Source organism: Rhinatrema bivittatum, chromosome 5 (genome assembly GCF_901001135.1).
Source record: "Rhinatrema bivittatum chromosome 5, aRhiBiv1.1, whole genome shotgun sequence".
NCBI classification, from domain to species: Eukaryota; Metazoa; Chordata; class Amphibia; order Gymnophiona; family Rhinatrematidae; genus Rhinatrema; species Rhinatrema bivittatum.
This window is the reverse complement of record NC_042619.1, coordinates 281,907,022-281,924,063: the sequence shown is the minus strand read 5'-3', so window position 1 is coordinate 281,924,063 and position 17,042 is coordinate 281,907,022. Positions and strand designations below refer to the sequence as shown.

General features: G+C 44.6%; 1 protein-coding gene across 1 annotated transcript in view; it reads right to left on the bottom strand.

Moving 5' to 3' along the window:
• Window positions 1-17,042, bottom strand: part of LOC115092431 (disintegrin and metalloproteinase domain-containing protein 9-like) — a 489,095-nt gene that overhangs the window by 332,362 nt on the left and 139,691 nt on the right. Inside the window, exon 3 of the mRNA XM_029603264.1 lies at window positions 15,787-15,956. Coding sequence (XP_029459124.1) covers window positions 15,787-15,956 — 170 coding nt within the window. The remainder of the gene's footprint in view (window positions 1-15,786; window positions 15,957-17,042) is intronic.

Here is a 17,042-nt window from a genome sequence, read left to right as displayed (position 1 = left end):
TTTTCAATATATTTATAAATGATCTGGTAAAAAATACAACGAGTGAGATAATCAAATTTGCAGATGACACAAAATTGTTCAGAGTAGTTAAATCACAAGCAGATTGTGATAAATTGCAGGAAGACCTTGTGAGACTGGAAAATTGGGCATCCAAATGGCAGATGAAATTTAATGTGGATAAGTGCAAGGTGATGCATATAGGGAAAAATAACCCATGCTATAATTACACAATGTTGGGTTCCATATTAGGTGCTACAACCCAAGAAAGAGATCTAGGTGTCATAGTGGATAACACATTGAAATCGTCGGTACAGTGTGCTGCGGCAGTCAAAAAAGCAAATAGAATGTTTGGAATTATTAGAAAGGGAATGGTGAATAAAACGGAAAATGTCATAATGCCTCTGTATCGCTCCATAGTGAGACCGCACCTTGAATACTGTGTATAATTCTGGTCGCCGCATCTCAAAAAAGATATAATTGCGATGGAGAAGGTACAGAGAAGGGCTACCAAAATGATAAGGGGAATGGAACAACTCCCCTATGAGGAAAGACTAAAGAGGTTAGGACTTTTCAGCTTGGAGAAGAGACGGCTGAGGGGGATATGATAGAGGTGTTTTAAATCATGAGAGGTCTAGAACGGGTAGATGTGAATCGGTTATTTACTCTTTCGGATAGTAGAAAGACTAGGGGGCACTCCATGAAGTTAGCATGGGGCACATTTAAAACTAATCGGAGAAAGTTCTTTTTTACTCAACGCACAATTAAACTATGGAATTTGTTGCCAGAGGATGTGGTTAATGCAGTTAGTATAGCTGTGTTTAAAAAAGGATTGGATAAGTTCTTGGAGAAGTCCATTACCTGCTATTAAGTTCACTTAGAGAATAGCCACTGCCATTAGCAATGGTAACATGGAATAGACTTAGTTTTTGGGTACTTGCCAGGTTCTTATGGCCTGGATTGGCCACTGTTGGAAACAGGATACTGGGCTTGATAGACCCTTTGTCTGACCCAGTATGGCATTTTCTTATGTTCTTATGTTCTTATGTTCTTAGCAGCGGAAACAAGATGTTGCGACCATCGCTGCCCGACGTCTCCACTACACCCACCTTACCTCTTTACTTGTTGGAAGTTTGGCTGCAGCAGCGTCTCACTGCCATTCTCCTCTAGCATCCCCAGACCGGCTCAATGCTGCACTCCGCCATATTTCCCAGCAGCCTAACGGCACGCGCGTGGCCCCGACTCCAATACCAGCAGTGGCGCGAACCTCAGGGGCGTCCCCGAGGTGATGTCATCTTCACCAGATATTTAAGATCTCTGATATCACTAACGAGTTGAGTTAGCAAAGGTTAAAATTACTCTACCGAGCTTTCCTCCAGATATTCAGCGGATGGGATTCGCTCTCCGCATACCTTGCTACTCTGCCTCCTTGGACTTACCAGGGGTACCCGCTCCTCGGGGGCCTCGCTTTTTGTTTGCTTTTCAGATCACAGTCTGGAATCGGTACCCGCTCCTTGAGGGCCCTCGCTCCCTGACTTGCTACTGAACACCACTTCTACCAGGAAGTCATCGCTGCCTACAACACCACTGAGTTACCATCTCTCTCTCAGAGCATTCCCTGGAACCAGGTACTCGCTCCTTGAGGGCCTACTTCATTCCAGCTCCTGGGCTGCTTCTAAGAGACTATTGTGTGTGAGTGTTACCATCAAGGTTCTGTTCCTGAGCTCTGCATACCCTGCCTACTCACTACATTTGAGTTTCTCTACAGCTCAGTTATCCAGGATCGCTCTTCCAGTATCTGAGGGACTACAGCCCAGCTGGGCACTTGCAGCTTACTACTGCCAACTCTGGTGGTTCAAGATACTGTTTAATAAAAGAACTAGTGTGTGTCTGTCTCTATACTGTGAGCCTAACCGGTGGTACCTCTTGGGAGCTTCCCTCCGGGACGAGTTCATCTGCCATTGGCCCAAGGATCCACCCACAACTACCTCAAACACTAACAGATTGCTAACGCCATGGATCAGGCACAACTCAATGCCTTGCAAGCCATACTGGGCCTGGCCCAGCACATTGTGGAGCAGCAAGATGCCTTGGAGAAACGTACTTCAGTGTTTCATCAGCTACACACACAGAAGGTTCAAGGCACAGCTTCCAACCATGAAGGTCAATTACAGGAGGTAACTTTAAAAACTGCTGTACCACTAGCGGCTCCAGTCCGCTTTTCCGGTGAAATTCAGAAGGCCCGAGGTTTCCTAAACCAGTGCTGCATGCACTTTGCTTTACAGCCATCTTTATTTCCTACGGCTCTTTCCAAGACCACCTACATCCTTTCATACTTGGATGGTAGGGCCTTGTCTTGGGCATCTACCTAGTGGGATCACAAGGACCCCATTCTGCAGGACATAGAAGGATTTATGGACTTGTTTAAATCAGTTTTCAATGACCCTGCTCAAACTGCTATAGCCGGTTCTGCTTTGGTGTAATTGAAGCAGGCAGCAGATCATTGGCTGAATTTGCCATCGAGTTCAAGACTCTTGTGGCTGAACTTTGCTGGGACCCCAAATATCTCAAGACACATTTTTGCAGAGGCCTGGATACCCGTTTAAAGGACGAGCTGGCTGCTCACGAAACACCTGACTCGCTGGACGAATTAGTAGCCTTGGCCACTCGGATTGATCAACAACTCCGGGATAAAGTGAAGGAACTCTGGCCTAAGGTGTTACCTGGGTTGAAACAGGCTAGTTCTATATCCGCTCCTCCGATGGTTCCAGTAATTCTTGCTGCTAATACAGATGAACCGATGCAATTTGGTCATGGACATTTAACTTCCAAAGAACGAAGACTTCGAAAAAGCGCGGCATTTGCATGTACTGTGGTCAGCCCGGCCATAATGCCTCTACATGCCGCATTCGTCCGGAAAACGGACGGGCCTAAGTCTTGCAGGAGGACTGTTCTTAGGCCATACCACGCCCTCTTCTCCGCTTTCTCTTCCAGTCTCTGTGACTTATGGACCGGTCACGGTTCAGACTCTTGCCCTGGTGGATTCAGGGGCAAGAGGCAACTTCATTCTCAGAAGTCTAGTGGAATACGTGAAGATTCCCCTTCTCAAGTTAAATACTTGATAAATCTACAGCCGAGCTCAATCAATCTGTTTATGTCTCGCTACGCTATTGTTTTCTTTGACTATTTTATCACTCTCCATTTGTTATCATTTAAAATCTTTCCTGTCTTCCAGCTCCCATGTTTTCGCTCCCTGTTGAATGTAACTTTTACCTTCTATATAGTTGTTAATTGGTTTCCCCCTGTTCTATTGTAAACCGGTACGATAAGACCTCGTCTTGAGTATCGGTATAGTAAAAGAATTTAAATAAATAAATAAATTTAAATAAGTTGATGGATCCACTACTGTTATCCTCCATTCATGGAGAGCCCTTACTGGGCGACGTGTCTTGCCAAACCATACCAGTTACTCTCCGCACCGGAGCTCTCCATACGGAATCGCTCTCCTTCTTTGTACTGGAAAAGGCCATGCACCCTATCGTCCTAGAGTTACCCTGGTTGCAAGTGCACCAAACTCAATTTGACTGGGCATCTTTGGATCTCTCCCGCTGGGGCCCTGAATGTCATGGGAAGTGTCTTCAGGAGATCTCGCCTATTATGTGCATGCCTACAACTCCAATGATGCCAGGGCTGCCGCCCCAATACGCATCCTTCAGGGATGTATTCTCCAAGGAAGCGGCTGATATTCTTCCTCCACATAGGCCCTATGACTGTGCCATAAGACTGAAGCCCAACACTGAGCCACCAAAGGGAAGAGTGTACCCTCTCTCAGCTCTCGAGAATAAAGCAATGTCGGAATACATTGAAGAAAATCTCCAGAAAGGCTTTATCCGACCATCAAAGTCGCCAGCCGGCGCAGGCTTTTTTTTTGTGGGGAAGAAGGACGGTACCCTATGACCATGTATCGATTACCAAGGTCTAAACGAAATCACGATCAAACACCGTTACCCCTTGCCGTTAATCTCAGAGTTGTTTGACCGGCTGCAAGGTGCCAAGATATTTTCAAAGCTCAACCTGAAGGGGGCCTACAACCTCATTCGCATTTGGAGCGGCGATGAATGAAAAACAGCCTTCAATATGCGAGACGGCCACTTCAAGTATCTGGTAATGCTGTTCGGGTTGTGCAATGCACCCGCCATTTTCCAAAATATGATAAACGACATCTTGCGGGATCTGCTGTATAAGAACGTTGTGGTCTACCTGGACGACATACTCATCTTCTCCCAGGATTTGGACACCCACATTGCAGATGTCAAGCAAGTACTCCACCGTCTTCGTGAACAGCGGCTATACGCCAAACTTTCTAAGTGTGAATTGCACAAAGACGCTGTGCCTTTTCTAGGCTACATCGTGTCAAAAGAAGGCTTCCAAATGGACCCTCACAAGCTGGAAAGTACCAAGAACTGGTCCCAACCTACCAGCTTGAAGGCTTTAAGGAGATTCCTGGGGTTCACCAACTATTATCGTAGCTTCATAAAGAACTACTCTTCTTTAACCGTACCTTTAACTGCAATGACCCACAAGGGTGCCAACGTTTCAAAATGGTCAGCAGAGGCCATTTCTGCATTCGAGAAATTGAAGACTAACTTCTCCACGGAACCGTGCTTACAACATCCAGACCCCAACAAGCCCTTTATCATCGAAGTTGATGCTTCAGATGTGGGGGTAGGGGCTGTGTTGAGCCAAACAGGAGACTCGAAAGCCTTACGTCCCTGTTCCTTCTTCTCACAAAGATTTTCTCCTGCCAAGAAAAACTATGGGATCGGCGATAAAGAGCTCTTGGCTATAAAGCTTGCATTTGAGGAATGGCAGCCTTGGCTCAAAGGCGCTCAACATCAAATAACCGTATTCACGGATCATAAAAATCTAGAGTATCTCCGCCATGCACAACGCCTGAATTACAACAGGCCAGATGGTCCCTATTTTTTAATAGGTTTGACTTCGTGCTCAAGTTTCGCCCTGGAGATAGAAACACCAGAGCAGACGCTCTGTCATGCTCTTTTCACTCAGAGAATGTGTCTGATGAGCCACAACACATTATTGATCCGAAGAAAATCCTCTTGGCATCTACCCAGTTTGTTCCCGCTGGTAAAACCATCGTTCCAAAAAGACTCCAGAAGAAAGTGTTCTTTTGGGCGCACAATTGTGGTCAACATCGTACCCTGCTCAAGATACAGGAGCTATATTGGTGGTCTACTATCAAAAAAGATACCTATCAAAAAAGATACCTATTCCTACATGGCATCCTGCACCAATTGTGCTAAGAACAAACCAGCTTCTGGACAACCGTAGGGTCAGATGCAACCACTGCCAGTTCCGGATCGGCCCTGGTGGCACATCGCTACTGACTTTGTAGTCGATTTACCTACTTCCGGAGGAATGAATACCATCTGGGTAACTGTGGATCGATTTAGCAAGATGGCACACTTCGTGGCGCTCCCTGCTGGGAAACATGGCGGAGTGCAGCGTCGAGCCGGTACGGGGATGCCAGAGGGGAACCTTCAGCCTTGGAACTTGCAAAACTCTTCATAAAGCACATATTTCGCCTCCACAGACTACCTTCTCACATCATATCGGACCGTGGGTCCCAATTCACGGCATGATTCTGGAAGGCCTTGTGCAAGTTGTTCGACATCACTCTAGACTATACTTCAGCCTACCATCCGCAGTCGAATGGTCAAACGGAATGGATGAATCGTACCATGAAGCAGTTCATTCGAGCCTATGTCACGTCATGACAGAACAACTGGGCCGAATTGCTTCCATGGGCTGAATTCGCCATTAACTCTCATCCAGCAACATCTACTGGATTATCACCTTTTGAAGTGGTTTACGGACGTTCTCCAACACCGCCACTTCCACTGAAACTCTCAGTGATGTCCTCAGCAGCGCAATCCACTGCTGATGATATCCATAATCTATGGGTTCAGACAAAGGACATGCTGCTTAAAGAGAGCGACCGTGCTAAGAAATACTATGATGCGCACCATTCGCCAGCTCCAGTCTTCAAGCCAGGAGACAAGATCTGGCTGTCAACCAAGCACCTCAGACTTAAACTAACCTCCACTCGGTTTGCTCCTCGCTACGTGGGACCATTCTTAGTCCTTCAATGTATTGGCAAAGTCACCTACCGTCTGAAGCTACCAACTGGTCTCAATATCCATAACGCTTTCCATGTTTCACTTCTGAAACCACTCATACTCAGCGAATTTTCTTCCAAACTTCAAGATCCACCTATCATTAATGCAGAAGACGACTTAGAATTCAAAGTCGAAGAGGTCCTGGATGTTTGTAAAAGAGGCAATACTTTTGAATACCTCCTAAAGTGGGATGGTTTTGGCCCCGAAGAAAACTCTTCGGAGCCTCAGACCAATATTCTGGACAAAGAGATGCTTCATCAGTTCCACCTCGTGCATCCTTCTAAACCCAAACCTGGTACCCTAAGAGGAAATCGCCCTTTGAAGGGGGGTACTGTTGCGAACGTCTCTGTTCGACATCTCCACTATGCCCACCTTACCTCTTTGGCAACTCCCTCTTCGCCTGTTGGAAGTTTGGCTGCTGAGGCTTCTCACTGCCGTTCCCCTCTGGCGTCCCCGGACTGTCTCGACGCTGCACTCCGCCATGTTTCCCAGGAGCCTAAGGGCACGCGCGCAGCGCTGACCTGACTCAAATACCAGCAGTGGCGCGAACCTCAGGGGTCTCCCCCTGAGGTGACGTCATCTTCACCGGATATTTAAGGTCTCTGATATCGCTAATGAGTTGCGTTAGCAAAGATTAAGGTTACTCTACCGGGCTTTCCTCCAGGTATTCGGCGGATGGGATTCGCTCTCCGCATACCTTACTACTCTGCCTCCTCGGACTTACCAGGGGTACATGCTCCTTGGGAGCCTCATTTTCTGTTTGCTTTTCAGATCGCAGTCTGGAATCGGTACTCGCTCCTCGAGGGTCCTCGTTCCCTGACTTGCTACTGAACACCACTTCTACCAGGAAATCATCGCTGCCTACAACACCAGTGAGTTACCATCTCTCTCTCAGAGCGTTCCCTGGAACCAGGTACTCGCTCCTCGAGGGCCTACTTCATTCCAGCTCCTGGGCTGCTTCTAAGAGACTATTGTGTGTGAGTGTTACCATCAAGGTTCTGTTCCTGAACTCTGCATACCCTGCCTACTCACTATATTCGAGTTTCTCTACAGCTCAGTTATCCGGGATCGCTGTTCCAGTATCTGAGGGACTGCAGCCCAGCCGGGCACTTGCAGCTCACTACTGCCACCTCTGGTGGTTCAATATACTGTTTAATAAAAGAACTAGTGTGTGTCTGTCTCCATACTCTGAGCCTAACCGGTGGTCCCTCTCAAGAGCTTCCCCCAGGGGCATGGTCATCTGCCACCCACAACTACCTCAAACACTAACACAAGACCATTTTGCCATGTAATTTTTCCTCAAGGATGGTCTGTGGGAGGAAATGAGAATGTCCTGTATTTCCAGGGAAATAGGTAGATGGCTCAATACTTCCCTTTCAATCTCCATGCTATCAGATGAAGGGAGTCCAGCATGGGGTGAAGAAGCGTTCTGCCCTCCTGAGTGAGGAGATACAAACCCCATTTTCCCTCCCTCCTGAGGGAGGGAAAATGGGGTTTGTATCAAGAGGTATACCAAAGCATGGCTGTCTGGGCCAAGCCGGGGCTATGAAGATGAGTTTGGACTCCTCTGTCTTGCACCTCTGTAGTACTTTGCCTATGAGTGGTATCGGTGAAAACCATACATCAGGGATCCATCCCAGAAGAGCAGGAAGGTGTCCTGGGCATAGGCATCTTTGAGGTCTAGGGAACACATCCAATTGGGGTGCAGAAAGGGCAGAATGGATTTCAGAGAAGTCATCTTGAACTTCTCCTGTCGAATGAAGCGATTGAGGGCTTGCAAGTCCAGAATTGACCGCAAACTCCCACTCTTCTTGGGGATAAGGAAGTATTGGGAATAGAATCCTCGGAGCTTCCGATGTAGAGGAATCACTTGGATGGCTTGTTGGCGGAGGAGAAGTTGGACTTCCTTTCCAAGGAGGGGACCCTCCCCCCCATTCTAGAACTATGTGCACCAATGGGGGCCGGGATCGGAAGTTCCCATTCTGGATGATGTTTGGAACCCAACAGTCAGATGTAATGTGAGTCCAAGCTATGACGAAGGAAGCGAGATGTCCCTCCACTGCTTCCTGCAGCTGTGGCCTGGTTAACTGTAAAAAGACTGTTGAAGGGGCGGTTTGGAATCCTTTTCCCAATTGGAGTTTCATCAGACAGTCTGTGTGGGACATTTCTTGCTGCAGTGTGAGTTATTGCCTGCTTAAAGATTTCTTCTTTGAATTCGGACGCCAGTGGGAGGAGCTAGAGGCGCGCATAAGATCTGCGGCCTGAGAGAGCTCATCAGGCGGTTTGGAATCCTTTTCCCAATTGGAGTTTCATCAGACAGTCTGTGTGGGACATTTCTTGCTGCAGTGTGAGCTATTGCCTGCTTAAAGATTTCTTCTTTGAATTCGGACGCCAGTGGGAGGAGCTAGAGGCGCGCATAAGATCCGCGCCTCTGCGGCGCCCCGCTGCCGCTGGCGCGCCGCCTAAGGGGCGCGCGTGGCTTTGTCCGGCTTAGTCCGGATTTGTACTTAGGAAAATTCTAAACCTTCCCATAAGAGGTTTTCTATGTATTAGTTTGTTAGCATAAGAGCTTACTCAGGAACTTAGGTAAAGTTTTAGAAAATTTCTGATTTTTAAGATATGCCTCATAAGAGAAAAGCCAAGGTGAGGGTTTTTCCAGCTGAACCCTCTCCCTTGTTACAACAACGCCTAATTCCTGAATATGCACTTTCAGCCATACCACAGGGGAGTGCTAGTCCCATTGGTGTAGCGGGGGTAGGGACACCGCTATCACCGGGTGAAATATCTTTAAGCCCCCCAGAACCTCGCCAGCTGCTTACAGCTTCCCCCCTAATACCCTCCATGGCTGCTGTTGGAAATGGAGATATTTCTACCACAGTACAACAATCAACTGGAGACCATGGAGAGGATTTAGTGATAGTTAGGTCCTCTACACCAGAATGTAAATCTGGGGTAGTAGAGGATGAAGGGATGAAAGAACTATCAGCTGTGTCTATAGAGTCCCTGGCGGACATGATCAGAAAGCTGTCTGTTAGCATTCAAGAACAGTCATTAATATTAAAAAATGTTTCCCAGAAGTTAGATTTTGTATCTCAAGATCATCAAAAAATTCTTACAGAACAATGTGTGCAGATACAATCCCTAGGAGAAGAAGTAAAGGGATTGAAAGATTTGTCATTAGTTATTTCCCGAGATAAGTTGGCAACATCTAGAAAAATGGAGTTTTTGGAAAACTCCATCAAATTTTTGAATATCCGGGTTTTAAACTTTCCAAAAATTAAAGAAGAACCATTGCTTATTACCTTCAAGAAATATTTGATGGAAAATTTAAAAATCCCATCAGATAACGTACCAGATATAAAGAAGATTGTTCAATTATCTAATAAGCAATTTTCTAATGATAATGCAGAAAGAAATCCCATAGATTTTCAGAATTTAACAAGATTTCTTGAAGAATCTCAGGTGGAGATACTCACACATATTACACTTTTAATTACTTTTCAGTCTGAACAGGAAAAGAATTTAGTGATGAAAGCATATTTTAAAAATTTGGATATTAATTTCCTGGGTAATAAGGTCAGGTTATTTCCTGACCTAGCAAGGTGTACTTAGGTACGCCAAAAGGCTTTTCTATCGTTAAAACCTGAAGCTGAAGCATTAGGTGCTATAATGAAAATAAAATACCCATGTAAATGTATGTTAAAACTTCAAGGAATAACATATTTTCTTTAAAATAAACCAGTTAAGAGATTTCTTGATAGCAAAACAACAGGCTCTGAATGAAGGAAATGTTAATGAGGTTAATAAAGAATAATGACTGTATCTTATACAATTGTTACTGTTAGAATATTTCCTGGACATCCCTATCTAATTTTGTATAGAAACCTCATGCAAGTATTACCTCTCTGATGTTTTAGCAATGACAAGCGCAAAGATATGATATTATTTCCTGATATTTATATCTGTAATTTTATTGAGCAATATCATTGTGGTCTGTCAGCTATTGTATTTCACTACAAACTGTATAAATTATCTTTGTAATTTGTTAAAAAAAATTTAATAAAGAAAAAAAAAAGACTGTTGAAGTTTTTGCCCCACAGTCTGCACTTTCTGAGTGCATTGAGTGCGGCCTCGAGTTCTCGATTGTGCATGTTATGGTAGCAGCCGTTGAGGTGGGTACTGAGAAGGCCTATATAATGAGAATGGCCGATATGATTGCCTGGGATAGTATGGCTTCCAGAAGGCAGAAGTGCTTCGAGGGCGGCTGGTCAGACGGGGAGGGGAGGTGAGGGAGGACACTGCCACATCTATTCTTTTAGGTGTGACACCATCTCCCTAAGTTTGGTGCCAAACAGGTTATCTCCCTTGCAGGGCAGGTCCGCTAGCTTTTCATGAATATCTTTATGTATGGCGCTTGCGTGAAGACAGGCGATTTGTCTGGCAGCGATAGCAGCCACTGATGTTCAGGCGAACATGTCGACCCTCTCATAGATGGTATGCAGGAGATGTCAAAGTCCCTCCTTCATGTTGGTAATGCCCCATCTCTGTGGCTGGTTGCCCACCCCCTCCTCATTGGATTTCAGGGTTTGAAGACATTCATATTGATACTTGGTAATATAAAACTGATGTTGTTGTATCTTTGCATTCAACATAGGTCCCTGGAACACCTTCTTCCCAAAGTTGTCAATTTAACAACTGTTCTTACCTGGAGGGGTGTTGAGAACAGCCTGGTCTATCGGGCCTGCTTCATAATGGACTCCACAACTGCGGATGCATGTGGCAACTGCACTGGGCCGAGGTGGACTGATTTTCGCATAAAAACTTGAGGCCCGTCTTTCTCGAAGCAGCCGGTTTTGAAAAAGAGGAATCCCAAGCTTTGTCCATGACCTTGTACAGGACTGAATGAGAAGGCAGGGCTGTCGGCTCCACCAGAACATCAAATATTTTCAATGTCATGGGCTTCAGCCCTGGAGTAGGTAATTTTTTTGTTTCCAGGTTCAACACTACTCCTACCTTCTCTATAAACCTTGAATACGAGAAGTCTTCTGGTGAAGATGTGGGCTCTGGAGGGTCCTCAGGGGAGTCAGAAGGTATGCCTGTGGAGGACCTGGGAGATGGTGGTAAGGAAGATACTGGTTCCTCTGCGGGAGAAGGGCTTGATGGGCTGAATATATCCAGTGTCTGGAATGGGTCTGCCAGTTCCTCTCGCAAGGAGGGACCAGGAGAAGAAGTGGTGCTCTCCACAGAGGAGCTAGAGGGAAATCATTGAAGTTGGGTGGACACTACGGTATCAAAAAAGACCTGTAGGATTCCCCTAATCTGGGATATAGACTATGACTCCACAGTGGGAAGCAATGAAGCTCCATAAGTGGATTTTTAACTCCATTTGGCTAGGAGAGGCTGCCCCCTGTCTGCCGAAGACAAATCAGGCAGTCTGACCTGATCAATGAATCGGTCCAATGACTGTCATAGGTGATCTCGCAACCTCTTCCCCTGTCAGTTAAGCTCCCAGTCCACCAAAGCTGAAGGTGGAGAGTGGCTGGAAATGCGAGGAACGCTGACGTCGGAAGCTCCCGAGTCCATGTCAGAGAGTGTGAAGAGAGCTGGAGAGTCCTTAGCGTGATGCACTGTTTTCTTCATCGAGTCATGAAGCTCATGGCGCTGATGCGTCAAGTGCGTCGAGGACGAATGGCACATTCCCCGGTGTCAGTTGTGAGTGGGGAATCTCATTCAGGGACAGTTGAATTGAGTGTGTCACTGTAGGCTTCAGTGCTGTGTGCATTGATGGCTTGGCGACTCACTTTGGCGCCTCTGATCCCGAAGCATCCGCTCTCCTGAGTTCAGCCAACTTGGCGGCTCATCGTCAGGCCTGAGGAGATATCATGCTTCAGTCCTGGCAGGATGCCCGATCATTTTCCGGGCCCAGACAGATTTAACAGACTTTATGTCCATCCGTGATGGACATGATTTTTCCACATCTGCAAAATTTGAACCCCAGAGTCTTGGGAGCCATGATGGCACAGAAAAGTGCCCTTGTGGGTTCACGTGAGCGAAGTGAAACAAAAAAATAAGAAATACGAGGCAAGAGAGAGAGAGAGAAGCACCCACGACCATTGCTGTGCAGGAAAATGAAAAACTGAGGCGATGCAGGCAGTTGCAGGTAGGCACCACACAGGCATGAAGGGGCATCTTTCAACGTTCTGAGAGAAGTTCCCACATCGGGTCACCAGGGGGCACTCCCAGACAGCATGGCCAATTCAGCCTGCTTATCTGCAGGAAAAAAACAGTTCTGTATCTCATCCCGAAAGGGCATATTAGGGATACTCGAAGTAAGAAGCGTAGAAAGCAGAGCCCCGTTTGAATCTCCACCTTCCATATCAGTTGCGGCCTGTCCACCATTGTCCTCCAGAATTTTGGCAGCGTGTTTGCTGAAAGAAAACTGCTTTAGATCTGCCGTTATTAGTTTCGCAGCCATCAGGAAGGTATGAGAAGTAATAGTAAAGCGAAGCAGCTTGCAGATGAGCGCAGATGGCAAAATTATGCAATGGATTCAGCTAAGTACAAGTGGGAGAGCTGCAGTGGTGTCCATTCTGGTCAGTGACTTCAGCACCCCCCTCTCCCCATTCTTCTATAACATCCATAGAAGAATCTCCCTGCATTCTCTTCTTCCCTTGAAACCTCTCAACATTCCTTCCCCATAAAATTTCCCCAGTTCCCCCTGATCCTCTCTGCTCTGTGATCCCACTGCAATCTAGCCTCACCCTAATCTTCCCCACTCATCAGAAGGAGCAGTGCTTAAAACAGTATCAACTTCCTATGCTGTGTGGGTTCAGTCTAATGGTACAATCTGTGAAGATCCTATAGATCTTATGCCTCATACCATGAAGTTGGCCCTTCACAGCCAGGACGTTTATACTGTGTAAAATGCTACTCCTGATAACCAGGGAGGGAAGTTGTGTGGAGAGGAGATGATAAATCAGATTCTGTACTGCTTAGAGACCATGGGCAGGCTCAGCTGTGTTATGTGTCCTCCTTGGAGCTGCTGCCCTTTATAAGTATACTGTTTGCTAGTGATAAATCAACCACAATTCTATAATCTGGGCAAAACAAGTGATTATAATTGTAAACATAAAAAATCTAAAGAAACACCTGTACTTAATTTATTCAATGTATCTGTGATCAGTAATAAATTAAAAGTAGGGCACATAAATATTAAGACCTCATAACTGTGAGGACACTTGTATTGTATAAAGTCACACATTATTTTAATCATAGGTCACTAAATAAGTTCAACAAAAATTCTTCTATAAAAAAAGACTTAGTTTCGCAAAGCAGGTATTCAATATGTGGGATTCATGAAGCACTTATCTTAATTTGAATCCACGCATCTCTAGCTCAGGATGTCACTCCAAAGGTTTCCAGATAAAGCTCGGGCCTTATTTTGATGTTATCCAAGAACATTTGCTGCAGGGGTATTTCAATCTCTTAAGAACATAAGAACATAAGAAAATGCCATACTGGGTCAGACCAAGGGTCCATCAAGCCCAGCATCCTGTTTCCAACAGTGGCCAATCCAGGCCATAAGAACCTGGCAAGTACCCAAAAAAACTAAGCGTATTCCATGTAACCATTGCTAATGGCAGTGGCTATTCTCTAAGTGAACTTAATAGCAGGTAATGGACTTCTCCTCCAAGAACTTATCCAATCCTTTTTTAAACACAGCTATACTAACTGCACTAACCACATTCTCTGGCAACAAATTCCAGAGTTTAATTGTGCGTTGAGTAAAAAAGAACTTTCTCCGATTAGTTTTAAATGTGCCCCATGCTAACTTCATGGAGTGTCCCCTAGTCTTTCTACTATCCGAACGAGTAAATAACCGATTCACATCTACCCGTTCTAGACCTCTCATGATTTTAAACACCTCTATCATATCCCCCCTCAGTCGTCTCTTCTCCAAGCTGAAAAGTCCTAACCTCTTTAGTCTTTCCTCATAGGGGAGTTGTTCCATTCCCCTTATCATTTTGGTAGCCCTTCTCTGTACCTTCTCCATCGCAATTATATCTTTTTTGAGATGCGGCGACCAGAATTGTACACAGTATTCAAGGTGCGGTCTCACCATGGAGCGATACAGAGGCATTATGACATTTTCCGTTTTATTCATCATTCCTTTTCTAATAATTCCCAACATTCTGTTTGCTTTTTTGACTGCCGCAGCACACTGAACCGACGATTTCAATGTGTTATCCACTATGACACCTAGATCTCTTTCTTGGGTTGTAGCACCTAATATGGAACCCAACATCATGTAATTATAGCATGGGTTATTTTTCCCTATATGCATCACCTTGCACTTATCCACATTAAATTTCATCTGCCATTTGGATGCCCAATTTTCCAGTCTCACAAGGTCTTCCTGCAATTTATCACAATCTGCTTGTGATTTAACTACTCTGAACAATTTTGTGTCATCTGCAAATTTGATTATCTCACTCGTCGTATTTCTTTCCAGATCATTTATAAATATATTGAACAGTAAGGGTCCTAATACAGATCCCTGAGGCACTCCACTGTCCACTCCCTTCCACTGAGAAAATTGCCCATTTAATCCTACTCTCTGTTTCCTGTCTTTTAGCCAGTTTGCAATCCACGAAAGGACATCGCCACCTATCCCATGACTTTTTACTTTCCTAGAAGCCTCTCATGAGGAACTTTGTCAAACGCCTTCTGAAAATCCAAGTATACTATATCTACCGGTTCACCTTTATCCACATGTTTATTAACTCCTTCAAAAAAGTGAAGCAGATTTGTGAGGCAAGACTTGCCCTGGGTAAAGCCATGCTGACTTTGTTCCATTAAACCATGTCTTTCTATATGTTTTGCTTCTCATTTCTCCTTCAGTTTTTGAAAGATGTGGCTAGTGAGTCATGCTAGCCCTGGGGTCTATAGATAAGCTGGAAGGAGCAGAAGCAGAGCTGGCTGCTGGGTCCAATGCAAGATAATCAGTGAGAAAGGGAGAGCAAAGCTAATTCCCATCCTGGGCCAAAAGGTAGTAGCAGTGGGCTGGAGAAGGAAGTGCTGCAGGGGAAGGAAGGACACTCAGTGATGCATCCAGTACTGCTACCGCTCTCTTGCCATTCACTGGCTCTGTGTTTCAGAAGCTGTGAATTCTGACATACATTAAAAAAAATTTTAATAGATTTTTTTGCCTATTTCTTTGTATAAGGCTTCTGATTAAGCAACTAGGCAGAAGTGAATTTGAGATAATGATGACAGATTAATGGTAACCCAATTTAAGCTTTTTTGTAGCTCACCACATTTTTCCTTTTCTAACCATTTTTAAGACCTACCACTACTTGCTCTATCTGGTATTTTTTTGTTATCGAGTGTCTTTAGATACTCTTTATCTCATATAACAAATCATTTCAAATGTGATAGTGCCTTTAATGATTTAGGCAACAAACCACAAGGATCTGGGCTGAGAGACAAACCAACATGTTTCACTTAAGTGTTTAGCAGAAGTTCTCAGATGGTTTCTTCTGCATGTTTTCAAAATACCAAAAGGTACATATGAAAGAGAGATTCTTACAGAACTAAGCTTGTAACATCAAAATGCATACGATCTTGTAAGTTCTCGTTTCTCCATACTTCAAATGCATCAAGAACAGATTTCTCGCCAGCTTTAAGTTTTATCAGGCTTTTCTTTGTCCAGATTTCCATTCCAACCAGAATGAGATCAATATTTATTGCGTCAAACATCTGCAAATACAGAATTACATCAGAAAACAGATATTACATATGACTTTACATGATTAGAAATATTAGGTGAATATGTATGATATTATTTAAAAATCTGTGGCTACATACTGAAAAACATCAATCTGCCAAAAAAATCAATATCATCTTATTAAAATACAGCATGGATTTTGCTTTGACCAAGACCTCTGGTTTCCTATAGCAGCTTAATGGAAAGTTTCATGGCAAGGAGTAAGATAACCAAGTTCTTTATCCATAATGGTTATTTTTCATGGCAAGAAGGATAATCAGCTATACAAGTGGGTGATGTAAGCCAACTGTGCCAACATGAAGCATTTCCACAGCAGTCAGAAAAATCTTAGAAGGCTTTTCAAGTCATATGTAGAAGTTCCCATACAGGCAATATGGAATTCATCAGCTTTACATATAAGCTTAACAGAGAAACCAACTCCAGAAGGGGAACCAGGAGACTTTGTGTGGCTGATTATCCTGCTTTCTACAAAGTACCCATTACAGGTTAAGCAACAGTTTTCTCAGAGGAACAAGCAGAAGTAGACAACCATTGGCTAGCAACACAGTTGCTAGCCAATGGTTGTCTACCAACATAAAGGGGGAAAAAACAAGGAATAACTAGCTACCAATGGGTAGTAAACATGGTTTGTGAGGACAAATCTATTATATTTTGTACTTTTTAGAGGGGAGGGGGAAAATACAACCTGAGACAATAAAAATGGGCCTTAGGAGGGATAGCATTTGGTTCTATCCCTCAAACATATCCTACAGACCAGATTGACCAACTCTACTGTCTTATCAGGAGTCAGTATCCAAAAATAGTGATATGCAAATATGCAGGCAGAAGTCCATGTTATACTTCAATGAAAGCCAATCTAAGACGGACTACCAATGTAGCCAAAGCTCTAGCATTATGAGCCTTGATATGCTCTCTAAGGTCAGACCTGCTTGAGCATAGCAAAAGGAGATTCAATCAGCTCTCAAATAAGATAGACTTTGCTTACAGAGGATCATAAGAAAGAAAAAGGTGAGTGGATCTTCTAAAGGCATTGGTCTGCTCCAAACAGAATGCAACTG